At 38.0% G+C, this 26,739-nt stretch overlaps 1 protein-coding gene across 2 annotated transcripts in view; it reads left to right on the top strand.

Moving 5' to 3' along the window:
- Positions 1-26,739, top strand: part of ufl1 (UFM1-specific ligase 1) — a 56,361-nt gene that overhangs the window by 15,808 nt on the left and 13,814 nt on the right. Inside the window, exons 6-19 of one of the 2 annotated variants that reach the window (XM_061900383.1) lie at positions 2,549-2,679; positions 2,769-2,827; positions 2,909-3,055; positions 6,848-7,023; positions 7,103-7,282; positions 9,532-9,658; positions 9,871-9,993; positions 12,928-13,048; positions 13,133-13,296; positions 15,020-15,150; positions 17,597-17,677; positions 17,988-18,073; positions 18,153-18,333; positions 24,898-25,092. In XM_061900383.1, the coding sequence (XP_061756367.1) occupies positions 2,549-2,679; positions 2,769-2,827; positions 2,909-3,055; positions 6,848-7,023; positions 7,103-7,282; positions 9,532-9,658; positions 9,871-9,993; positions 12,928-13,048; positions 13,133-13,296; positions 15,020-15,150; positions 17,597-17,677; positions 17,988-18,073; positions 18,153-18,333; positions 24,898-25,092 (1,902 nt within the window). Of the gene's footprint in view, positions 1-2,548; positions 2,680-2,768; positions 2,828-2,908; positions 3,056-6,847; positions 7,024-7,102; positions 7,283-9,531; positions 9,659-9,870; positions 9,994-12,927; positions 13,049-13,132; positions 13,297-15,019; positions 15,151-17,596; positions 17,678-17,987; positions 18,074-18,152; positions 18,334-24,897; positions 26,393-26,739 lie in introns of those variants that run through there. The other variant, XM_061900382.1, reaches the window with a different exon arrangement.

The raw sequence follows: 26,739 nt of genomic DNA, 5'->3' as shown, positions 1-26,739 counted from the left end.
AAGCGACTACTGGCAGGTTGTTTCTTTTCATGCACAAATTGTATGCATGTTTAAAATAAAATAAAACTAACACCAAATTGGACGACGTCTCTCATAAACACTGCTTGGGCTGCAGCTGTTGAATATTTTAGTAGTCCAGTGATCTATTTATTATTTTGTTTGATTAAACCAATTAATCTGATAAAGTTGTGTTGAATTTTTGGGAAAATAGCTGAAAAAAATCAACAATGTTCCTATTTGCCTTAACTTTTACTCTTATGTTAAATGTTCCTCTTTACCTGAGAGCATTAATCATGGCGTTACAAGTAAAAAACTGACTGCAGCTTAAAACCAACAATTTAATAAATATAAGAAACAAATCAAACAAAAATGCTAACTGCTAAAGTATAAGAATGTTGGTTAGGTCGTTTTTACCCAGTTCGAGACCTACCCTCCGATGCCATACTGTTCTAATATGTTAGTAAAGATTTTATCATTAGTTGTATCAAATGCTTTTGTTGGATCCATAATCACTGCAGCTCCACGCTTGTTTGTGCATTGATAATTTCCTCCGTTATTTTGATTAGTGTCATCGATGTTGAAATGTTAACTCTGTACCCATATTGGCTGTTTGAAAGTATTATTCTTTTATCTATGAATATGTGCATTCTCTTGCAAAGTATGTATGGTTTCTGAAATTTTGGGAAATAAACAAAAAAGGTCTATAATTTGTAAATAGGTGTTTGTTTCCAGTCTTATAGATCATGGTTCTAAACCTTTTTTCAGTGATTTACCCTGTGAACATTTTTTTAATTCAAGTACCCCCTGATCAGAGCAAAGCATTTTTGGTTGAAAAAAAGAGATAAAGATGTAAAATACAGCACTATGTCATCAGTATCTGATTAATTAAATTGTATAACGGTGCAAAATATTGCTCATTTTTAGCGGTATTCCTTGAACTATTTGGAAAAAAGATATACAAATAACTAAAAACTTGTTGAAAAATAAACAAGTGATTCAATTATGCATAAACATTTCTACACATAGAAGTAATCATCAATTTAAAGTGCCCTCTTTGGGGATTGTATTAGAGATCCATCTGAATTCATGAACTAAATTCTAAATATTTCTTCACAAAAAAAGAAATCTTTATCATCAGTATTTATGGAACGTGTCCACAAAAAAATCTAGCTGTCAACACTGAATATTGCATTGTTGCATTTCATTTCACAGTTTATGAGCTTACATTCATATTTTGTTGAACTATTATTCAATCAATATGTTTATAAAGGATTTCTGAATTGTTGCTATTTTCAGAATATTTAAAAAAAAATATCCCTTGGCATACCTTCAAGTACCCCCAGGGGTACGCTTACCCCCATTTGAGAACCACTTCCAAAGACATGCACCTGGGGATAGGTTGATTGGCAACACTAAATTGGCCCTAGTGTGTGAATGTGAGTGTGAATGTTGTCTGTCTATCTGTGTTGGCCCTGCGATGAGGTGGCGACTTGTCCAGGGTGTACCCTGCCTTCCGCCCGATTGTAGCTGAGATAGGCGCCAGCGCCCCCCGCGACCCCGAACGGGAATAAGCGGTAGAAAATGGATGGATGGATGTTATAGATTGATGCAACTTTTGCTATTTTCATTTTGTTTGTTCATTTATGGTTCTTAGATTTCTTCCATAACCCTTTGTATCATTTCCATATCAATTCTGTTAAAGTCAATTGAGGTCTTGTATTATTTCCTGTTCTTTCATTTCGGTGAGGAAAATCGAACTAGGATATTTGCCTAGGGTATCATTGAAGTCCTCTATTGACAAATAATCTGGAATATTTTCTTCCAGTCATGGTCCATTATTTACCAAGTAGTTATTGAAGGGTTCAACCACTTTGTTTATATTGTCCATTTTTACATTTCCATCTGAGAAGAAGTATTGCTGGTAATTCTTCTTGGAATCATTCTTAATGATTCTGTTCAGGATGCCCGATATTGCTGTCATGTGGTTTTTGTTCCTATCTAATACGTGGCTGTAATATTATTTTTGTACATGTTCATAAGATGCTCGTTGGGTTGTTTTTATATGTTTTGTAGCCTACTTATTTTCTGCCGCTATAGACCTTCCTGTTATTAAAGTCCTATCTGATGCGTTTTTCTTGTTAAAAGCAATTTGTAATCTCTTTATTATTCATGGTTAATTTCTCTTTTTATGCTTCATAGTAAGTTGTGTGCATGAACAATGTTTGTCGTCGAGCATAATGTAAATATTTGGAAATTACCATATACTTCATCTACATAATTTTCACTAGACGCATTGTCCCAAGTATCTTCTCTCAGATTAGTCTTCGTTTTGAAATGTTTCTACTATCATTTTTATACCCAATTATATGTTGTGATATATGTCTTTATCGCAGGAGGCAGCAATATATATTGAGATATAGATTTTAGGTCATCCCCAGATGGAAGAGAGAAATATGTATTCTAAATTTAGTGTAACTTTTTAAAGTAAATGTACCTATAAAATGTTGAAAGCTGAAATTTTGCCTTTGCCCTTTTTCATGAACGATAGGAGCTTACAAAGCGTCTTGGGAGAGTGATCCAGGGAGAAATGGATCAGTCCAATCAAGGGGTCATATTTACTCCTGCCTTTGTCGCTCGCCACAAGGCCAAAATAAGAGGTCTATTCAGTGCCATCACACGGTAATATACTGAAGTTTAAACCATTAACCTAAACTGGATTGTGTTTTGTTTATATATTTGAAATTATTCAGTTACTCTTGAACTTCTAGGCCAACACAAGTGAGTGGCATGATTGGTGCATTTGGACTACAGGAGCACTTACTATATTGTAAGGAAACACTGCTTTTCTTGTTTTGTGTTGCTGCTGTTGATTCTTGTTACCATGTTGTAACTGTTTCCATGTGTCCAGCTGTTGTAGAAGAACTGGTGTATACCGGGCGCCTTAAAGGAACAATTGTTGGAGGGCGTCGGGACACATCTGTATACATCCCCAATATCTACTCCAAAACACAAAACACTTGGGTGGATTCTTTCTTCAAACAGAATGGATATTTAGGTATTTTTTTTAATCTATAAAAAAATTTCTGAAATCATTCTATTTACAAACCCCGTTTCCATATGAGTTGGGAAATTGTGTTAGATGTAAATATAAACGGAATACAATGATTTGGAAATCCTTTTCAACCCATATTCAATTGAATGCACTACAAAGACAACTTTTTGATTTTCAAACTGATAAACTTTATTTAATTTTTTTTGCAAATAATAATTATTTTAGAATTTCATGGCTGCAACACGAGCCAAAGTAGTTGGGAAAAGGCACGTTCACCACTGTGTTACATCACCTTTTAACAGCACTCAATAATCGTTTGGGAAAGGAGGAAACTAACTGTTAAAGCTTTGAAAGTGGAATTCTTTCCCATTCTTGTTATACTGTATGTAGAGCTTCAGTCGTTCAACCATCCGCGGTCTCCGCTGTCGTATTTTACGCTTCATAATGCGCCACACATTTTCGATGGGAGACAGCTCTGGACTGCAGTCGGGCCAGGAAAATACCCGTACTCTCTTTTTACTAAGCCACGCTGTTGTGGCTTGGCATTGTCTTGCTGAAATAAGCAGGGTCCATGAAAAAGACGGCGCTTAGATGGCAGCATATGATGTTCCAAAACCTGTATGTACCTTTTAGCATTAATGGTGCCTTTATAGATGTGTAAGTTACCCATGCTTAGGGCACTAATGCACCCCCACACCATCACAGATGCTGGCTTTGTACTTTGCGTCGATAACAGTCTGGATGGTTCGCTTCACTTTTGGTCCGGATGACACGATGTCGAATATTTCCAAAGACAATTTGAAATGTGGACTCGTCAGACCACATAACACTTTTCCACATTGCATCAGTCCATTTTAATCTCGGGCCCAGAGAAGCCGGCGGCGTTTCTGGATGTTGTTGATAAATGGCTTTCGCTTTGCATAGTAGAGCTTTAACTTGCACTTACAGATGTAGCGACGAACTGTATTTAGTGACAGTGGTTTTTTGAAGTGTTCCTGAGCCCATGTGGTGATATCCTTTAGAGATTAATGTCGGTTTTTGATACAGTGTCGTCTGAAGGATCGAATGTCACGGTCATTCATTGTTGGTTTCCGGCCATGCCGCTTACGTGGTATGATTTCTCCAGATTCTCTAAACCTTTCGATGATATGAACCGAAGATGTTGAAATCCCGAAACGTCTTGCAATTGCCCTTTAAGAAACATTGTTCTTAAACTGTTTGACTATTTGCTCACGCAGTTGTGGACAAAGGGGTGTACCTCGCCCCATCCTTTCTTGTGAAAGACTTAGCATTTTTTGGGAAGCTGTTTTTATACTGTTCCCAATTAGCCTGCACACCTGTGGGATGTTCCAAATAAGTGTTTGATGAGCATTCCTCAACTTTATCAGTGTTTATTGCCACCTTTCCCCAACTTCTTTGTCTTGTGTTGCTGGCATCAAATTCTAAAGTTAAGGATTACTTGCAAAAAAAAATTGTTAAGCAGTTTGAACATCAAATATGTTGTCTTTGTAGCATATTCAACTGAACATGGGTTGAAAATGATTTGCAAATCATTGTATTTCATTTAGATTTACATCTAAGACAATTTCCCAACTCATATGGAAACTGGGTTTGTACTTTTAAATATGCATCCTTTGTTATTTTTGGTTATTAGGGGGTAACGGTATACCATAATCACAGTTGGAACATTTTCTTGGTCTTGAAGTCAAATGTTCATTGTGTGCTGCTGTGTAATTGCACATTTTGTAAGTACAATAGTGAAAATGGTATGCTTGTAATGGTTTCATAATGCGAAAAAGTGAATTGTTTAGAACAAAAAGCCTAATTAAAACTTTATACATAAGTTTAAAGACTAATTTTAGTGCAGATATATATATAATTTTTCATCATAAATAAGTGTACCCTAGACAGATAATTTTAACACTATGACCTGACAATTAATTTGCTTTAATTAAATGTATTTTAAACTTAATGCTTTTTTAAACAGCTCAACACAAAAAGGACAAAAATAATTTATGATTATAATAAATGCTTACTGTGTGTGGGTGTCTTGCCAGATTTTATAAATTTTTTTAGAAATACAACATATACCTGCTTTAGGAGCACTTGCATGTTTATAACAGTTTCTCGCATAAATACCACAAAATGTGAATTGTTATGATCATGTTCTAATTGTCAAAGGACTGGACCAGAACAAGTTATGAAATGATTTACACATATTCCTTAACTGAGAAACTAGCATTTCTTTAAGTACAAATATCACAAAATAACATTACAAAACATCTGTGACAAATAGGGATGACTTCTTTTCACATTTTATCTGGGAATCGATACTCAATGGTAGCAATTTGTGTTACTTTTTTGTTTGTTCAAGTGATAAAAAAAAGTTTATTTGTGTAATGATAAAATCTTCAAATGTTTAAATGTAACTTTTATTTCTCTAATCCATCAATCAAATATATCAAAACAATATCCAATTATTCGTATAGTAACATGTTTGCAATTGTTAAGTGTTTTGTTGAAGAAATTTGCTAAACTACAATGCAATGTTACTTTCTTAGTAATGCACAAAATAAAACCTGGTTTCATGTACTGCTTTTTTTCCATCTGAAAAATATTTGATAGGGGTCAAATTGGTCAATGGGTTTAAAAACAAATAAGCAAAAGAGAATGGAGTAAAAATAAAGACCTTTTTTTTTTTTCCCAAAAGGATTAAAACTACAAATGAAAGTAAAGCTGAAACTTTACATCAACATTACAAATTACAGAACAAGGAACCGAGTTGATTATGATATCTATTGATAGTTAAAAAGCAAAGCTAATCATTACAATAGGCTTTTACCTGGAGTAGACGTAGATGATGATGTCGCTGTTATCGTCACCAAATATTAACGTTGTTTCTTACCCCATGTTGTTGACTGCAGCCAAGTCGCTAAATTTGCCAAATGCAGGAGTTGCAGCCGTACATCTGACTTGGCTGCCCTATTCAGCCATGAGAAAAATCCTGTGTTTAACCAGGTGCTTCCTCAGCTTGGAAGTATTCCCACCACTTGCCTTGATTTTGGCGAAAAAGAGTCCTTTGACAGCCCTAGTTACAAGCAATTGTACTGTAATATTACAAAAAAATGTCATGTTCATCCAAAACATGTACTTAAATAAAATGTAATTTTAATTTTGACTTAAATATAAATAAAAACAAATATAAAACTAACATAAAACAAAATATAATGTATACCCATGTCATGAATCTAAAATAAATATACAAGAAGGGTGCTTTTAACACCCGTTAAAAGCACTTTCCCTTTTAATTATAAAGACAGAAAGCCAAAAGACAGAAAATCTGTGAGACAGGAATCCTACTCTTTTAGTGTTACTAGATTTTATTCTATTTCATTTTGTTGTTCTCACCTCTAAACATCGGTTTTCTTAGAATTGCAGATTTTCACTGTCCACTTTTGTTTTACAAGCAAACCCTAAACTTGCCATTTTTGTGCTAACTATTCGCTGACAGCCATCAAAGTGTCGATACGCAAGAGGCTATAAAAATAAAAGTGACAATGTGCTGTATTTCGGGCCGCATGATATGGGGGAATGGTTAAGCGTATCAAAAACCAGTATTTTTACTTATTTTTACCTATAGTCAGTCTGTGTTCTATGTTTTAATATTGTAAAATAAAAGCCTCAGATTAAGTCTCACAAGAAAGTTACAGCATAAAATGCCTAATATTTACTGCATCTTGTTGTTTGGGTTTCTTTGTTTTGACCTGTGTAATATTTTTATGGTGTGTTCCACAGAATTTGATGCATTGGCCAGGCTGGGCATTCCAGACCCCAACAGTTACATTAAGAAGCGCTTCAAATCCAGTAAGCTGCTTTTCCTCAGAGCAGCCTGTGTGGGCCAGGGACTGGTTGACCAGGTTGAAGCCTCTATAGAGGAAGCTGTAAACTCTGGCACATGGGCTGACATACAGGTACAGTCAGTATATTTAATGTTACCTAATCTCTGGCAAGTTTCTAATGCTCTATTTCTCATGACTGGATTGACTTTAGACAATTTTGCCAAGCTGCCTGTCATTGGAGGACATTGGGATGTTGATCAACCAGGCCATGAGGAACACAAATGTAGACTCCACGTGTAGAGTACTGGGAGACACAATTGTAGTTGCTGAAAAATTCATCAGTGGATGCCTCGGTCTATTTGACGACGCCATACATAAGAAAGCTCAGAAGGTATGTAAGTCCATTCAGTTTACCGTATAGAGCGCACACCCACCAAATTTTAGAAAAATTAAAAAATTTTCCATATATTAGCCAAACCAGACTATAAACTGCTGATATATACGTTGTGAAATGAGATATTTACACAAAGATTTTGTAAATATTTATTTACCCACCTTAATTGTTCCTATCCGTGCCGGCAGTAAAACGGCTGATCAGACAAAAAAGAAAACTCATCGTCATGGACCCACTTGCTGCTGAATCTAGCTCTCCTAACAGCTAAACAGACTCAATGGTGTTGTTTTGGTGAATTTGCCGAGGAATTTGTAAAACTAAACCGATACAAAAAGAATGTTTTTGTATGTTAATACAAACACATATACCGTATTTTTCGGAGTATAAGTCGCTCTGGAGTATAAGTCGCACCTGCCGAAAACGCATAATAAAGAAGGAAAAAAAACCATATAATTCGCACTGGAGTATAAGTCGCATTTTTGGGGGAAATTTATTTGAAAAAACCCATCACCAAGAATAGACATTTGAAAGGCAATTTAAAATAAATGAAGAATAGTGAACAACAGGCTGAATAAGTGTACGTTATTTGACGCATACATAACCAACTGAGGAGGTGCCTGGTATGTTAACGTAACATATTATGGTGAGAGTCATTCGAATAACTATAACATATAGACATGCTATACGTTTACCAAACAATTTGTCACTCCTAATTGCTGAATCCGATTAAATCTTATACGTCTAGTCTCTTATGTGAATGAGCTAAATAATATTATTTGATATTTTACGGCAATATGTTCATAATTTCACACATAAGTTGCTCCTGAGTATAAGTCGCACCCTCGGCCAGACTATGAAAAAAACTGGGACTTATAGTCCGAAAAATACGGTACTTGTAAAAGTGTTAGCTCATTAGCCGATGTTAACAACGCTAGTTTCATTACATAACGATAGCACCTACAAACATCTCCGGGTTGGGGAGGAGACCCTGCCCCAAGTGGAGGAGTTCAAGTACCTAGGAGTCTTGTTCACGAGTGAGGGAAGAGTGGATCGTGAGATCGACAGGCGGATCGGTGCGTCGTCTTCAGTAATGCGGACGTTGTACCGATCCGTTGTGGTGAAGAAGGAGCTGAGCCGGAAGGCAAAGCTCTCAATTTACCGGTCGATCTACGTTCCCATCCTCACCTATGGTCATGAGCTTTGGGTCATGACCGAAAGGATAAGGTCACGGGTACAAGCGGCCGAAATGAGTTTCCTCCGCCGTGTGGCGGGGCTCTCCCTTAGAGATAGGGTGAGAAGCTCTGCCATCCGGGAGGAACTCAAAGTAAAGCCGCTGCTCCTCCACATCGTGAGGAGCCAGATGAGGTGGTTCGGGCATCTGGTCAGGATGCCACCCGAACGCCTCCCTAGGGAGGTGTTTAGGGCACGTCCAACCGGTAGGAGGCCACGGGGAAGACCCAGGACACGTTGGGAAGACTATGTCTCCCGGCTGGCCTGGGAACACCTCGGGATCCCCCGGGAAGAGCTAGACAAAGTGGCTGGGGAAAGGGAAGTCTGGGCTTCCCTGCTTAGGCTGCTGCCCCCGCGACCCGACCTCGGATAAGTGGAAGAAGATGGATGGATGGATGGATAGCACCTACAAATATGCATGAAAACACTACGATCTAACGTGACATTTAGTCAAAGAGCGGTAGAAAATGGATGGATGAATTGTTTAGGTTATATTGGAAAACTTACAAACCTTGCTTAGAGTGATGAATGAAGAACATATTGCAGACTTTCTACCCGCAGCACCTGCAGTGAGCAAACTCATCCAAAAGATGGCGCCCTAACACAAACAATCACACCATTTCAGTTTCTGTCAGTGTCACTACTATCTAAGTTTGTTGTATACTAAACATTATGTGCGCAAGTAAAGAAAAATCCATAGATTAGACTCATCGTTGTTTAAGCCGCTTGGTTGCAAGCTTGAGAAAAAGGTAGGGGCTTATAGTTTGGAAAATACTGTAATTTGCTCCGACTCCGGACTACTTGGACTCTGTGTGATTCCTTCTCTCTTTCTTGGCCCTTGGTAGTAAATTAACTAGGTCAGCTATATGAATAGTGTAACAACATTCAATCCACATCGCACAATGCATGTTGGACATAACTTACTTGTATCGTGTCTAGTGGAAACAAGATTTAAAAATGTATAAACATGTCCAAGTGAAGAATACAACCTTATTGTAGTGTGCTGTGGGTCCTAGGAAGTCAAGAGCAATCCAGTGTTGCTGATCACGGAAGAGGATCTGAAGCAAGCATCTGTAGTAGCTGAAAATGTAGGGCTGTCAAAAAAAGAAAAGAAAGAAGTAGAGCGCAGGAACAAAAATGCAGGTTTGAACCTTTTATAGTTTATTTCTAATTTAAACATTTGTGTTCTATGTATATCAAGATATGTGCATTTGCATTGTCCTCTGTACCTTATACAGTGTTGCAGCTACTGGAACTTTGTTTCCCTCAGAGTACACGCTGAAGGGATTATTAGTTATATGAAATATAATCTACTCTGTGATTCATACTATATATTATGTTTAATGTTTTCCCAGAGGGCAGTGGCACTGTAAAATCAAGTGGAGGAGGCAATGCCAGAGAATTCCGTACTCGTAAAACAAAGAAGAAGGGAAGAAAAGATGACAACAGCGATGAAGAAACCAGACCTTTGCAGAAAAGTATACATGCAAATCATTCTTACCTATGCCCGTGGTTTCTACTCTAACCTTTATACACACACATACAAGTCGCGATCAAAAGTTGACATACACTTGTAAAGAACATAATGTCATGGCTGTCTTTGAGTTTCCAATAATTTCTACAACTCTTATTTGTTTGTGATAGAATGATTGAAGCACATACTTGTTGGTCACAAAAATCTTTCATTAAGTTTGGTTCTTTTATGAATGTATTATGGGTCTACTGAAAATGTGACCAAATCTGCTGGGTCAAAAGTATACATACAGCAATGTCAATATTTGTTTACATGTCTCTTGGCAAGTTTCACTGCAATACGGCGCTTTTGGTCGCCATCCACAAGCTTTGGGCAAGATTCTGGTTGAATTTTGACCACTCCTCTTGACAAAATTGGTGCAGTTCAGCTACTTTCGTTGTTTTCCTGACATGGACTTGTTTCTTCAGCATTGTCCACAGGTTTGGGAAGGCCATTCTAAAACCTTGATTCTAGCCTGATTTAGCCATTCCTTTACCACTTTTGGCGCGTGTTTGGGGTCATTGTCCTGTTGGAACACCCAACTGCGCTCAAGACCCTACCTCAGGGCTGATGATTTTAGGTTGTCCTGAAGAAGTTGGAAGTAATCCTCCTTTTTCATTGTCCCATTTACTCTCTGTAAAGCAGTGGTCCCCAACCTTTTTGTATCCGCGGACCGGTCAACACTTAATAATTTGTCCCGCGGCCAGGGGTGGGGGTCCTTTTTTTTTTTCTTTTTTTCTTTTCTTCTTTGTCATGAAAAAGGGACGTTTTTGTCAAGAAAAAGGGATGTTTTTGTGGTTGGTGCACTAATTGTAAATGTATATTGTGTTTTTTATGTTGATTTAATAAAAAAAATAGTTGTTTTTTTTTAATAAAAAATACTTCTGCGGCCCGGTAGGGGACCACTGCTGTAAAAGCACCAGTTCCATTTGCAGCAAAACAGGCCCAGAGCATAATACTACCACCACTATGCTTGACGGTAGGTGGTGTTCCTGGGATTACAAGCCTCACCTTTTCTACTCCAAGCTGTTTGGCCACAATACCCAACAATATGGTTGGAGGAGAAAAGGTGAGGCCCTTAATCCCAGGAACACCGTCAAGCATGGTGGTGGTAGTATAATGCTCTGGACCTGTTTTGCTTGCTGCCAATGGAATTGGTACTTTGCAGAGAGTAAATAGGACAATTAAAAAGGAGGATTACCTCCAAATTCTTCAGGACAACCTAAAATCATCAGCCCGGAGGTTGACGCTAAACACTACGTCAAAAGTGGTAAAAGAATGGGTAAATCAGGCTAGAATTAAGGTTTTAGAATGGCCTTCCCAAAGTCTTGACTTAAACGTGTGGACAATGCTGAATAAACAAGTCCAAGTCACAAAATCAACAAACTTAGCTAAACTGCACCATTTTTTTCAAGACGACCTCCAATCACTCTATCACAAAAAAATAAGAGTTGTAGAAATGATTGGAAACTCAAGATAGCCATGATATTATGTTTCTTTAAAAGTGTATGTAAACTTTTGATCACGTCCTAGTGTCTGTGGTCTGGTAAACTCCTGGTGCAGATAGCTACTGGGATAGTGTTTCTCCACCTAGCTCCTCTGTACTCAGCCATGCATTTATTTGGGTGTGTGCCTGCGATGACTGGGAATGTGGGTCATCAGGGTATTGTTTTTAAGAGTGTAAAGCAGGGGTCTCAAACAGACGTTATTTTGCAGCCCGCACTTTAATGTGAAAATTTAATGTTGGTGTGGCTCGCGAGTTTTATATTAATGGCGCTTTACAGCGTCATACTTGTATACCCTCGATTTTACCGGGAAACTTCCAATTTTCAGTGCCCCTCCAGGGATAATCATTCTCCTGCCTTTCACCCAAACAACAATATTAAGGGGACACTGTGGAGGCACTGCCTTTACTGACCTCTATATCCTGTACAAACAGCGTGCCAGCCCAGCCCAGCCACATCTTGTATTTGGCTTCTGTAGACGCAGTAAGCGACTGCAAAACATAGTTGATCAACAGCCATACAGGTGACACTGAGGGTGAGTTAGGGCTGCATTGGATTCTGGGTATTTGTTCTGTTGTGTTTATGTTGTGTTACGGTGCGGATGTTCTCCCAAAATGTGTTTGTCAATCTTGTTTGGTGTGGGTTCACAGTGTGGCGCATATTTGTAAGAGTGTTAAAGTTGTTTATACGGCCACCCTCAGTGTGACCTGTATGGCTGTATGTCTTGCGGTCACATCCGTGGGTCTGCAAAAGCCTCATACAATATGTGACATTGTTTGTATGGTGGATAAGCGGACGAGATGGCAGGTTGAAGAGAACGCTAAGGGCAGTGCCTTCACGGCACGCCCCTAATATTTTCGTCTGGGTGAAAACCGGGAGAATGATTGACCCGGGAGATTGTCGGGAGTGGCACTGAAATTCGGGTGTTTCCCCGAAAGATCGCAAGAGTTGGCAAGTATGTTGCTAGGGCGGGAAAGCCCTTCAAAGAAGGTGAATTCATTAAAAAGTGCATGATAGATTTTTTCAAGAAATCTTTTCTTGCGGCACAGCCTCACCCAGTTTTTGCATCCAGTGGCCCCCAGGTAAATTGAGTTTGAGACCCCTGGTGTAAAGCACTTTGTGTTGCATTTCTTTAATGTATGAAAAACGCTTTATAAGTAAAGTTTGACTGTAGTATGGAGTAGGGATAGAATAAATAAGTGGTGCTTTCTTTCTATTCCTTTTCGTAAATATGTGTGTGGCTGTGGACTTGGGGTGTAACCCCATTGTGACTTGGTATGCATGATTTTAATAAAATAAATGTAAATGTATTTACCCCTAAATTAGTTACTGTCTTCATGTAAGTTAATTGTAGTTGCGCAGCAACTAATTCTGGGGGTTTGCTTTTTCCACAGATCTTAGTAAAAAGCAACAACCTTCGTTAATGACCCAGGAAGAAATACAAGCTGTGTTAGAAGAGCGAGTGACTGACTGTCCAAAAGAAATCTGTTCTGAGCTGGCAGAGCTTTTAGTACGGTAATAAATATGTATTTGGCTTTTTTTCCTTTTGCATTTTTCAAACTTCCAAGTTTAAGCGCAAACAATTCCCTTTCTCTGCAGGCCATTGAATAAAGCCTATCAGGAGGTGCTACAGAGTTTGTTCATGTCCAGCTCCAGTTTAGTTTCAGGGGGCAACAAAAAGTCTGTTAAGGATCTGCAGGAGGAAATAACCAACCTGTACAACAACATCAGGCTTTTTGAAAAAGGCACACTTTTTTTTTCAGGTAGATTTACAGCTATCTACTCATTCCCCTCATTTCAGCTATCACCATCAATAGTAATGATTGCATGGGCAAAATGTATTTAATCTGATCATAATTTGGATTAGAATGTTACTGTGTACATGGACTTTGAAAAAATTATCCGATTATGAAGTGCCTTTTCATCCAAAACATGCACCTGGGGATAGGTTGATTGGCAACACTTAATTGGCCGTAGTGTGTGAATGTGAGTGTGAATGTTGTCTGTCTATCTGTGTTGGCCCTGCGATGAGGTGGCGACTTGTCCAGGGTGTACTCCGAATGGGACAAGCGGTAGAAAATGGAAAGATGGATTTTCATCCCTTCACACCTCAAATTGCAATACTTAATTTTGAGATGTAAACAGAACTTGAAGAAGAAGCAGTGACTTCCCATATGCATTTCTGCGACGTCACAATTACAAGTATATTACCCATTTTAACTTTTTAAAAAAACGTTATTTATCGATTTTTCCTTCAGTTGCTACTTTTGTTTTAGCTCTCTTTGAAATGAAGAATTTTTACATGCGTTCCAATCTGAACGAATGTTGGCACAAACCACACATCTCGATTGGAATGAAATTCTGATCCGAACGTCTGTATGTGTGCGTGTAATTGGCTCAGAATATTCCGAATGAAGCATTTTATTCCGGTTAGGCTTTTAATCTGATTAATTGTGTCCATATGCACATAACTAATGTTCACCATTTCAAAAAAATATAGTTTATTAAATACAAAAGTTTTTCAATTATCATAACTGCTTATTGATATTTGGGGTCCCGTGGACACGGGATATCCCTTCTCCAGATGTGTCCAATGTCAACATGTTAACAAACCATGGTGATCAGGTAGTGTTGAGTACTAAACAGTTAAACTAGTGAATGAAATTATAAATCACAGTCCGTAAACAAAGTCCTCGAATGGATTTATGACATTTTTCCATTTGGTGACAACAGCGGATATCTCCCTAAATGGTAAAGATTTACCCGAAGAGCTTTGCGTGAGCCTGCCATCGTAGTCGGACGTTGTCGTCAATAATATACTGTACTTATTTTTCTCTATTTTCCTGTTGTGGGGCAGACTGGTTCATTCATGCACATGCATCCTCAGCTGTTGCCATTTTTAATACAAAGTAACATATGGTTCGAACTTATATTTGTCAGTAGATTCCATATGGAAGCACTAAAAACATGGCTAAAGGGGAGAAGACCCACCCACATGAATAAGACACAAACAGTGCATCCTAAAGTGACGGTCAGATAGCGGTTTGAAGATTGTCTGTAAAACATAAAGTATGCAAAAGTTTGACCAACATGTTATGTAGAGGAAGTTTTAAATGAAAATAAATAATAATCAGAATATTACCCTTCAAAATTCACATCAGCAGTGACTTCTTGCATCCATAAAACGTTACCAATCGTAACATTAGTAAAGCTGTAAACTAATTTGGCAGTTTCAAAGTAAAAGGTTTAAAATTGAAGGTCTCTGCATAAACATCCATAAATATTGAGCTTTCTTAACAGGTAGCGGCAAAGCTATTTCTCGTGGACAAAATTCATTCATGGCACAGTTTTTTTCACATACGCTATACATTATCCATTTGCAACTGCTTTTTTGATGTCATTGTACACAATCAATGTCTTCAATGTCAGGTATATTAGATCCAAGGATTAGAGTGTGACAGTTATGTTTCCTTTCCATCCTTACAGAGGAATCCCAGGTCCCCATTGCCAAGCATGTCTTAAAAACTATAGGTACAGATATTACCAACATTCTGGTCAACTTCCTTGCCGCTGATTTGATGATGTCATTTGAGAACCCTAGCACCATAACCAATGAGGTCAGAGGAAAGCTTTGTTTAGTTTGTTTTTACAGCTTTTTTTTCGTCTGCAAATGTGCTTGTGCCAGCGTTGTTTTTGTTACCCATCATAGTTTTTGTCTAAGTATTTTGGATGAAAATGTTTGAGTTTTAGTCACATTTTAGACATTTTTGTATGTGCCAGTTTTAATTGCCGAAAACTGCTTTAGCTGAGTAATTTTAGTAAAATAAAAAAGAAAAAAGCTAAAAAACCAAGCTATAATAATAATGAATTTATATAGCGCTTTTTTCGAGTCGCTCAAAGCGCTTGACTGAGAACCCGTCATTCATTCATTACACATTCACACATTAATGGCAATGAGCAACATTTGTAGCCATAGCTGCCCTGGGGTAGACTGACAGAAACGTAGCTGCCAGTTTGCGTCAATAGCCTCCCGATCACCACCAAACATTCATTCACATTCATACACCAGTGTGTCAGGGCGCAGGAGGCAGAGGGGGTAAAGTGTCTTGCCCAAGGACACAACGGCAGTGACTATGATGGCGTCTTAGTACAAGGAACCCTAAAGTTTCAGTACAGCCGCTCTACCATATGAGCCACGCTGCCTCAAAACAATAGGTGGATAATAAGGGCCAGTCCCAATACACCCCCTCTCCGTACTTTTTAGCCCTATTCCTACATTTTCTGCGTTTCCGTGAAGGTAGTGGTATTCCATTGAGTCTTTGCATTTAGGGGTAGTGAGCATAAAACGAGGGGTAGGGGGTACAAATCTAGGCCTTCAAAGGGAGGGATTTCAGATGCTGACTCGCTTAGGTAGGGGCGGCGAAAATTCCACAATTTTTGCACAAGTTACACGTTAGTTTGTAACGTTAGCCAGCGAGCCACGCTAGCTAACGTTAGGTAAAATACAAGAAAAGATATGAAAACATTATGCTACATTCCTTCAAAAAATTCACAAGAGACAACAGTCGTAGATGGCGGCTTTTTTTCGTGTCATTTTTTGTTTCTTCATCAAACTAAGCATGATGAATGATAAAAAACGATCTCATCCTATGCTGCCGTTTTTTTTGTTTTATGGTGAGACTAGGGTTGTACAGTACAGCACTACTGATAAAGGACTGCGATACTAATGAATAAAAAAGGTACCACTGCCTTTGAAAAATACCAGTAGTTATATTTCATCCATGTGATTTTGCTGAGCCGCGACGCGCCGCATTTGTGTGTCAAAACGCAGACATTGAGTTTATACAAGCGGAAAAGTGTTGAAAGGTATATAGACCAAAAAAACGGCAAGTCTACTGGTTAATAAAAAGGGTGCGTGAAAGGCAGTATGAAGGTATTTGGCCTTCAAAACTATCAATAAAAGGTGACACTTTAAACACAGAAGCGTGGCGCTGCTCTAAAACATGCCTCACCAAATGTGTCAATACAGCATTACCACCTTTGCTTCAAACTTGGGTAAAAATAACATACATTTAGATCTGCACAAGAAGTTTAAAGAGTGGCAGGTAATATAATTACCTGCTTACCCCGTGCACATATAGAATAGAATAGAATAGAATAGAAGTACTGTATATCTGTAGATATACAGTATAGATATGTAGATCAGTGGTTTTTAACCTTTTTTCAGTGATGTACCCCTGTGAACATTTTTTTAATTCAAGTACCCCCTAATTAGAGAAAAAGCATTTTTCATTGAAAAACAGAGATAGATGTAAAATACAGCACTATGTCATCAGTGTCTGATTTATTAAATTGTATAACAGTGCAAAATATTGCTCATTTGTAGTGGTTTTTCTTGAACTATTTGGAAAAATATATATAAATATAACTTAAAAACTGATTGAAAAATAAACAAGGGATTCAATTATAAATAAATATTTCTATACATAGAAGTAATCATCAACTTAATCTTTGGGGATTGTAATAAAGACCCATCTGGATTCATGAACTTAATTTAAAACTTTTCTTCACAAAAAAAGAAATCTTTAACATCAATATTTATGGAACATGTCCACAAAAAAAAGAGCTGTCAACACTGAATATTGCATTGTTGTATTTTTTTAATGGTTTATAAACTTACATTCATATTTTGTTGAAGTATTATTTAATAAATATATTTATAAAGGATTTTTGAATTGTTGCTATTTTTTTAATATTTAAAAAAAAAATCTCACGTACCCCTTGGCATACCTTCAAGTACCCCCATTTGAGAACCACTGATGTAGATGATCAAACAACTGCTTGGCTTGTTAAAAATTATTAGCGAGATAGCTAAAGACTTTTTTTTCTATTTTGGTCTCTGCACATCACTGGGAGAATGTTGGAAATGCCGTGAAAAACCTTACCTAAGTTTGGGTCTTACATTTACAGTTACTTGGGAATGCATATGAACAAGAGACAGATTTTGAATATTTATGAATTATGCATATTTCTTAGCATTAAATCTTTAATGTTTGCCCTTAGGTAAGAGTAAAAATGTTGGGCAAATTGCCGGATGACCTCAAAGTACCCCTGATGACGCTGCACAACTGTCTTAATGGCAAAGTAAGTATGTAGCCTGTCACCTACTCTGCACACTGATACCGTGTTTCATTTGTAACAGGTTATCAATTTAAAAAGAAAATACAAGTTTTGTAAAAAATTATAATTATTGAACAGGGGCTTTCACTTCCTCCTGCTCTTTTATAGCAGCCAACATCTTAAAACAACTTAGATAACAATTTTGGGAAAGGCTCTAACAAAATCAATAATTTAAGTATTTGTGTATATCAAAATATGCTGGGGGGGGGCATGCTTGCTTTGATGTGAATATGCAGCGAAGTTAAGCAGTGCCCTGTCCATTTCTACTTACCAGACAATCGATGAATTTCTGAAAATTCTCGAGATCTCTGCAGACGTGTGTGGCTTCATGCTAAAGAAGGCGGACAAGAAAAAAGAAAGGTAGTAATGATTGTCCAATTTCTGTTTTTGAGCCTGACTGTTAATTTTCAACTTGGGTTGTTTGTTTTTCTTTATTTAGACAAGCCCTATTACTGCATCGCCAGACTCTGATTCAGCAGTTGATGGAGACCGAGGACCCTGCTCTGGTCCTCCATCTCACCAGTGTGCTGTTGTTTCAGGACAGCACTCATTGCATCCTACATGCTCCGGGACGCTGTGTACCAAATATTATAGGCACCCTCACAGGCCGGATACCCGTGGTATGTGCCTTAATCTGTTGATTGCTGTATACACATCTACCTACCATTTCATCATTCTGTTTATTCATTTGCGATACTTTTTGTCCTCATTCACCCTTGTCTGACCTTGGTCAGTGTCTTCATTAGGAGGTTGAATTTTAAGTGTTCATTTCGTTTATAACAGGGGTCTTAAACCTTTTTGGCTGAGAGAGCCATTAAAGTCAAATATTTCAAAATGTATTTCCGTGAGAGCCATATAATATTTTTTAACACTGAATTAGGGCTGGACGATATTGCCTTTTTTTAATATCGCAATATTATTAGGCCGTATCGCGATATACGATATATATTACGATATTTTCCCTTGAATGAACACTTGATGCATATAATCACAGCAGTATGATGATTCTATGTGTATACATTAAAACATTCTTCTTCATACTGCATTAATGTATGCTACTTTTAAACTTTCATGCAGAGAGGGAAATCACAACTAAGTCAATTGACCAAAAGTGTATTTATTAAAGTTATTAAGCAATGGCACAAACATTCAAGTAATTTCCAAAACATAAATTGCAAGATTGTCAGAGACATTTTAAGTGTGAAATAAAAATGAGTTGCATAGTAGGAAATCAAATAGTATTCGTCCTTCACTAAGGTTATGAAATTCTCTTCATTCTCTAGCGAGTGACTTTACAAATGATGCTACATATTAGCAGTAAGGCTACTTTTTGTAACAACGCTTTTCCCCCCCACACTTGGCAAAATATGGTTGTCTGTTCGACATATTCCCACTTGAAGCCGAACCACCCCCAGACGATGGAAACCCTGCTGTTTTTATTGGGAATTAATTCTTTTTTCATTTGTTACCAGATCCGCAGTATCTTTCTCTCGTACGGCTTCGTTAGCAGCTAGCGTTAGCCATGCCGCTACGTCTCTGCTCTGCGAGGGCGTGTATGTGACGTGTGACGTGACAGTTTGTGACGTATCTAAGAATGTGAGCCTGCTTGTCTGTGAGGAGACACAGGAAAGAGCGAGGAGAACCTAAAGTGTACGCCCGCAGCTAAAAGTCTTGTGTGAGAATGTATACTCGAATATTACGATATAGTCATTTTTTATATCGCACAGAGACAAACCTGCGATATATCGTATATATCAATATATCGCCCAGCCCTACACTGAATACAACTAAATGCGTGCATTTTAAGGAAGACCAACATTTTTAGAGTATAATAAGTCTCTTATTCTTTTTAATAACATAGTTATTCTAAAAGTTAACCAATAATAAATATACTTCTTACCATTAATGCGACTTCTTGAACAGGTGCGTTTAGAAAACGGATGGTTGGATTAAAATGTATGAGAATTTTTAATAATTTGAACGTTATTTTTAACACTGTGATTACCAGCGGAATTATTAATTACTTATCGTGTTAAGCAATGTCAGCTAAGATTCATCTGAGAGCCAGTTGCAGTCATCAAAAGAGCCGCATCTGGGTCTAGAGCCATAGGTTCCCTACCCCAGGTTTGTAGTAATAATTTTCATCCTAGTTATCGCCAACAACGTATTTTCCCCTGATGACAATAAAAAGATAACAAATCAAAACAAAGTGCACGTTGACTTAAGCAAATAACCAAATTAACTGAAATTTTTGTCGATGAATAAATAGAGACAAAAATGTTAGCAGAAACAAAAACTATTAGTAGATGGGTGGGACAAGTTGGGAATATATCCAATCACAGCTCTAACAGTACATATGAAAGCTAGTTACAAAGGGGAGCCAATCAAATGTTTTTCCTTGTAAGATGAGGATGTTGAATTTTTCACCGCGACACAATAATGTGTGGATTTAACGTGTTCCATATTGTAATATGTGTACACCCGGGAGAAAGTGACACATTTTATTTTCGACACAATGATGCCATCAGCAGGGGAGTCATCATGTTATCTACACCAGGGTTTCTATTTTTTAACTTTTTGACATGTGGGCCCATCTTTTCCACCCACTCGAATATTAAAACTGAATTATTCATATTCCCCTTGATTTTACGCATTTTCAATATTATCGCTAACCTACTTACAGTTTACAACTTCAAAAATGATCTATTTAACACATCAACTTTAGGCTTAGGTCAGGCTGATTGGAAAAACAAATACTAATTAAATACACTGGAAGGGACTCATAAATAACTGACAAAACATGTATTTACATGTTGTACCAAGCCTTAATAAACTGAATAATTAACAAATATGTTTCTTAACTTATCCGTCAATACAATTTGTCTAGTGCTTTCGACATGGTAAATCGTGTGGACCATACTGTCTAAATGCGGATGCGCTGCTAAACTCATTCGCATGATTCAACTACTACATTATGGCATGAAGGCCACCGTACTGACTGGAACTAATTCTAAAAATGAGGCATTCGACCTTACTGCTGGAGTCAAACAAATAAATAACTGACAAAACATGTATTTACATGTTGTACCAAGCCTTAATAAACTGAATAATTAACAAATATGTTTCTTAACTTATCCGTCAATACAATTTGTCTAGTGCTTTCGACATGGTAAATCGTGTGGACCATACTGTCTAAATGCGGATGCGCTGCTAAACTCATTCGCATGATTCAACTACTACATTATGGCATGAAGGCCACCGTACTGACTGGAACTAATTCTAAAAATGAGGCATTCGACCTTACTGCTGGAGTCAAACAAGAATATCTAATTTCACTTACTTTGCTTATTTCTGTGATCCTCCATCTGCTACCTGCTGGCATTAGGATTGTCTTTAGAATGGACAGGATGTTGTTACACCTTAGACTAAAAGCAAAGTCCAAGACTTCTAGACCTTTTGTCATGGGACTCCAGTATGCCAATGACAACGTTGTATACGCTCTGCCTGCTGACGTCCTTCAGATCATCTGGTGTGTTTTGAACAAAGCCTACGGAACCTTTGGCCACGAGCTAAACATCAAGACGACCAAAGTAATGTTCCTTAGAGCTACTAAAACTTCTGAATTTGGACCTAATTTAAATCCTCAATTTAAAGTTAAGAACGCAGTTCTAGAAAATGTACAGCCACCTCTCGAGTATGCCAATATTGACGTGGAAGTGAAGCATAATCTTTGGATCGTTTAGAAAATGAGTATTCGAAAATTAAAGTTAAGTTAAAAGTACCTTTGGTACCAAAGTACCAATGATTGTTACACACACACTAGTTGTGGTGAAATTAGAACACAGGTAATGTCCTAAAAACAAGTTGTGTTTAATGTTGCAACATTTCTTAAATACTGCAGTTAAGCATTTTTAAGTAAGTACCAATGATTGTCACACACACACTAGGTGTGGTGAAATTAACCTCTGCATTTGACCCAACCTCTTGTTCACCCCCTGGAAGGTGAGGGGAGCAGCGGGCAGCAGTGGTGGCCGCGCCTGGGAATCATTTTTGGTAATTTAACCCCCAATTCCAACCCCTTGATGCTGAGTGCCAAGCAAGGATGTAATGGGTCCCATCATTATAGTCTTTGGTAGGGATGTCCGACAATGGCTTTTTTGGCGATATCTGATATTGCGATATTGTCCAACTTTTAATTACCGATTCAGATGTCAACCGATACCGATATATACAGTTGTGGACACATTATTATGCCTAATTTTGTTGTGATGCCCCGCTGGATGCATTAAACAATGTAACAATGTTTTCCAAAATGAATCAATTTAAGTAATGGAAAAAAATGCCAACATGGCACTGCCATATTTATTATTGAAGTCACAAAGTGCATTATTTTTTTTTAATATGCCTCAAATCAGCAGCTTGGAATTTTGGACATGCTCTCACTGAGAGAGCATAAGGAGGTTGAGGTGGGCGGGGTTGAGGTGTGTGTGAGTGTGAGTGTGTGTGTGTGTGTGCGTGCGTGCGTCTGCGTGTGTAGATTGTAGCGTCCCGTAAGAGTTAGTTCTGCAAGGGGTTCTGGGTATTTATTCTGTTGTGTTGTGTTTATGTTGTGATACGGTGCGGATGTTCTCCCGAAATGTGTTTGTCATTCTTGTTTGGTGTGTGTTCACAGTGTGGCGCATATTTGTAACAGCATTAAAGTGGTTTATACGGCCACCATCGGTGTGACCTGTATGGCTGTTGACCAAGTATGCCTTGCATTCACTTGTGTGTGAGAAAAGCCGTTGATATCATGTGACTGGTCCGGCACGTAAAGGAAGTGCCTTTAAGGTTTATGGGCGCTCTTTAGCTTTCTCTACGTCCGTGTACACAGCAGCGTTTTAAAAAGTCATACATTTTACTTTTTGAAACCGATACCGATAATTTTGAAACCGATACCGATCATTTCTGATATTAAATTTTAAAGCATTTATCGGCCAATAATATGGGATAATATTAATAATATTAAATAAATAACTTTATTTGCCCATCACAAATAAAGTAGATGTCAGAACGCCATCAAGAAAGGCGCTTGAAAGCAGAGCCAGCTCCTTTCCCCCATCAGAATTTACTGAATGCCCAGTCTGCCAAAGGACTTGCAAATCACCTACGAGTGCACAAATAGGGAAAACATCCTACTCGACATGAGTGATACCAGATGATGAGCATCAAAAATAGAAAAAGTGCCCTAAAGATATTTATTGGCATTGATCATTTTATGCAACATACAGTACAGGTCAAAAGTTTAGACACACCTTCTCAATCAATGCGTTTTCTTTATTTTCAGGACTATTTACATTGTAGATTGTCACTGAAGTCATCAAAACTATGAATGAGCACATGTCGAGTTATGGACTTAACATAAAAAGGTGAAATAACTGAAATCATGTTTGATATTCTAGTATCTTGTAGCCGCCCTTTGCTCTGATTACGGTTTTGCACACTTGGCATTTTCTCGATGAGCTTCAAGAGGTAGTCACCTGCAATGTTTTTTTTACTTCACAGGTGCGCCTTATCAGGGTTGATTAGTGGAACTTCTTGCTTTATCAATGGGGTTGGGACCATCAGTTGTGTTGTGAATGAAAATGTGAGTCCAAACTTTTGGCCCGTACTATACATCATTCCTGACGAGATATGTCCGATAATATCGGGCGGCCGATAAATGCATTAAAATGTAATATTGGAAATTATCGGTATCGGTTCAGAAATTATCGGTATCTGTTTCAAAAAGTAAAATGTATGACTTTTTAAAACGCCGCTGTGTACACGGACTCGGGGCAAGCACAGAGCGCCAATAAACCTTAAAGGCACTGCCTTTGCGTGCCGGCCCAGTCACATAATATCTACGGCTTTTCACACACACAAGTGAATGCCACGCATACTTGGTCAACAGCCATACAGGTCACACGGAGGGTGGCCATATAAACAACTTTAACACTGTTACAAATATGCGCCACACTGTGAACCCACACCAAACAAGAATGACAAACACATTTCGGGAGAACATCCGCACCGTAACACAACATAAACACAACACAACGGAACAAATACCCAGAACCCCTAGCAGCAATAACTATTCCGGGACGCTACAATATACACCCCCCCGCTACCCCGCCCACCTCAACCCCCTCATGCGCTCTCAGGAAGAGCATGTCCCAAACTCCAAGCTGCTGTTTTGAGGCATGTTAAAAAAAAAAGAACTTTGTCACTTCAATATTAAATACGGCAGTGCCATATTGTCATTTTTTTTCCAATAACTTGAGTTAATTTATTTTGGAAACCTTGTTACATTGTTTAATGCATCCAGTGGGGCATCACAACACAATTAGGCAAAATAATGTGTTAATTCCACGACTGTATATATCCGTGTCTGTTGATATCGGAATCGGTAATTAAGAGTTGGACAATATCAGAATATCGGATATCGGCAAAAAAGCCATTTCTATTCCTGACCATCATGCTACAAATGCTTTGCAGGTATTTTAAATAAAGGTGCTTTCAAAAAAACTTTAAAAATGCCTTATCCTTTATAATTTTTATTTTAGTCGACTAAGTTTATTGTGATTTAAAAAATAAAATAAAAAAAAGTGAGTAAAACTAGACTACAACTAAATGAATTTAGATGACTAAAATTAGACTAAAACTAAAATATATTATCATGAAAAGACTATGACCAAAACTAACTCAAAATGAACACTGACAGGAATGCAGCTTGTTAAGTTCTTGGTTCTTAAATACTGCAGTTAAGCATTTTTAAGTAAGTACCAATGATTGTCACGCACACACTAAGTGTGGTGAAATTAACCTCTGCACTTGACCCATCCCCTTGTTCACCCCCTGGGAGGTGAGGGGAGCAGTGGGCAGCAGCGGTGGCCGCACCCGGGAATAATTTTTGGTGATTCAACCCCCAATTCCAACCCTTGATGCTGAGTGCCAAGCAGGGAGGAAATTGGTCCCATTTTCATAGTCTTTGGTATGACTCAGCCGGGGTTTTAACTCGCAACCTACTGATCTCAGGGCGGACACTCTAACCAGTAGGCCAATGAGTAGGTCTGGTGGCCTAATCTGTGCTAAGGTCTCTCTGTGTGGTCTTAACAGACTCTTCTTTGCTGCCTTAACCTTAACATTTTCTGGATGTGTTGCAGGACAATCACCAGCTACTTAGTCTCTATCAGAGTCTGGTGGTGAAACAACTGACGAGCCGGAGTCAAAGAAGGAAGCAGGCGGAAGGTCAGGAGGAGGCAGAGGAGCCAGATGAGGAGACACAAAGGATCCTAACGCAGTTCAAACATTTGACGCCTCAACTCAAGGAGCTGGTGCTGACCCCGCAGAAGGCACCTGTGAGTGAGGTGTGATCCCTTTCACAACAAATAATAGAATATACAGTATGAGCCTGATTTACTCAAGGTTTGCGTGTACTAAGACGTGCAAACCTGATAGCACACGCAAAGATGATCTACTAAACCTGTGCAAAGTGAATTGCGTGTGTTAAATGAGCAGAATAAGGCTTGCCGTTCATTTTGCATCTCTGTCTTCATTAATATGCTGCTCATCAAACGACCACAATAGAGGGAAAAGAAAATGAAAATATAATTATTTAGCACGCGCAATGTGATTTATCAACACTCATCACTGTTTTGCGAGCACTATTTAGCGTTTTATTTAATACGTTTGAGAAGGATGTGCAAAGTGACACAGTTTCACACACGGCTGCAGGATCAAATAATAAATGCAGCAATGTACAAGATAAATTTAGACATTGTCTATTCAGCAATTAACTTTTATAATTTTAGAGCTGCTGGATAATTTCTGGGGCTGATTACAATTGATTCAATTTATATTTTGGTTTCTGCTTGCAATTAGTTTTTTTTTTATTTAGGAAATGTATTACTATAATATATCTCCTACATGTAAAAAAACGTCTTTCATTGTGCATTTTCTTGTGGTTGAGTCATTCCAGTTGCACGAATTAGCTGGTGATGCAGTCCACAGCCTCCATCACAGAATTAAATGTCAGTGTGCTAATGTTTGTTGTCTAGATTGCGATTCACAAAAAGTGTTACAGATTATAGACGTGCGCTGCTGGCTCAACACATCGCACACATGTAGCATGATAACATGAATGTAGAGAAAATGATTGTCTCTTTGACAAAATCTACGTACGCACGCAAAATCTTTATTTGAATAAACTTCTGCACCACTTTTCAATTGCACACTCATAGTACATGATATTTTGTTTTTCTGCACACGCTGTTTAGCGCGTTGTATTTGGATATTAGTAAATCAGGCCCTATGTATGTATGTATGTACTAGTGCTGTCAAACAAGTGAAATATTTCATTGCAATTTTTACATTTTGACCACAGCTAACTCATAATTAATGGTGATAATCGCATTCTTTTTTATGTACTTTTTGTCACCCGACAGATTTTAGGCTGTGTATTACTATCGTCAAGGGACTGGACAATTATTGTCTGCATATGTTTTGTTTATTAGACATTGTGCTTTTTAACACAACTCAACCCAACACGAACACACAGTTTAGTATCTGTGAAGTGTGTGTGTGCACACCTGTAAGAAGCAGACTCCGATGTGTAATTGTTCTCACTTAGTGTAATTGTTAATAAAATGTCTGACTGCATTTGTGACCATCTTTACTCCTCCCCTGCAGGTCAGTACAATACTCATCTTACTGGTGATGCTTACTGGTGGACTTTTCGGCGTGCTCGGGCCAGGGTTTTTTTTTCTTTAGTGATACCACTGGTTTTCTGTCCAATCCGATACAGAGTTAAATTCTATCTGGTATTGGCGATAGTAAGCTTAAACTGATACTTGATGCAAATATACTCATGCGTCAAGTACATTTTGCAAAGTATTGTACAGTATTTCAAATAACAGCTCATTGCATGAATAATACTAAAACAAAAAGGTATTTATTTCTTAGTATAAACCTACCTAAATAAAGGTAGGCTATTCTGCCAGTGAGAT

This window comes from Nerophis ophidion, linkage group LG05 (genome assembly GCF_033978795.1).
Source record: "Nerophis ophidion isolate RoL-2023_Sa linkage group LG05, RoL_Noph_v1.0, whole genome shotgun sequence".
Taxonomy (NCBI): domain Eukaryota; kingdom Metazoa; phylum Chordata; class Actinopteri; order Syngnathiformes; family Syngnathidae; genus Nerophis; species Nerophis ophidion.
Note: the sequence above shows the minus strand (reverse complement) of the source record. Positions and strands in the feature narration are given on the sequence as shown.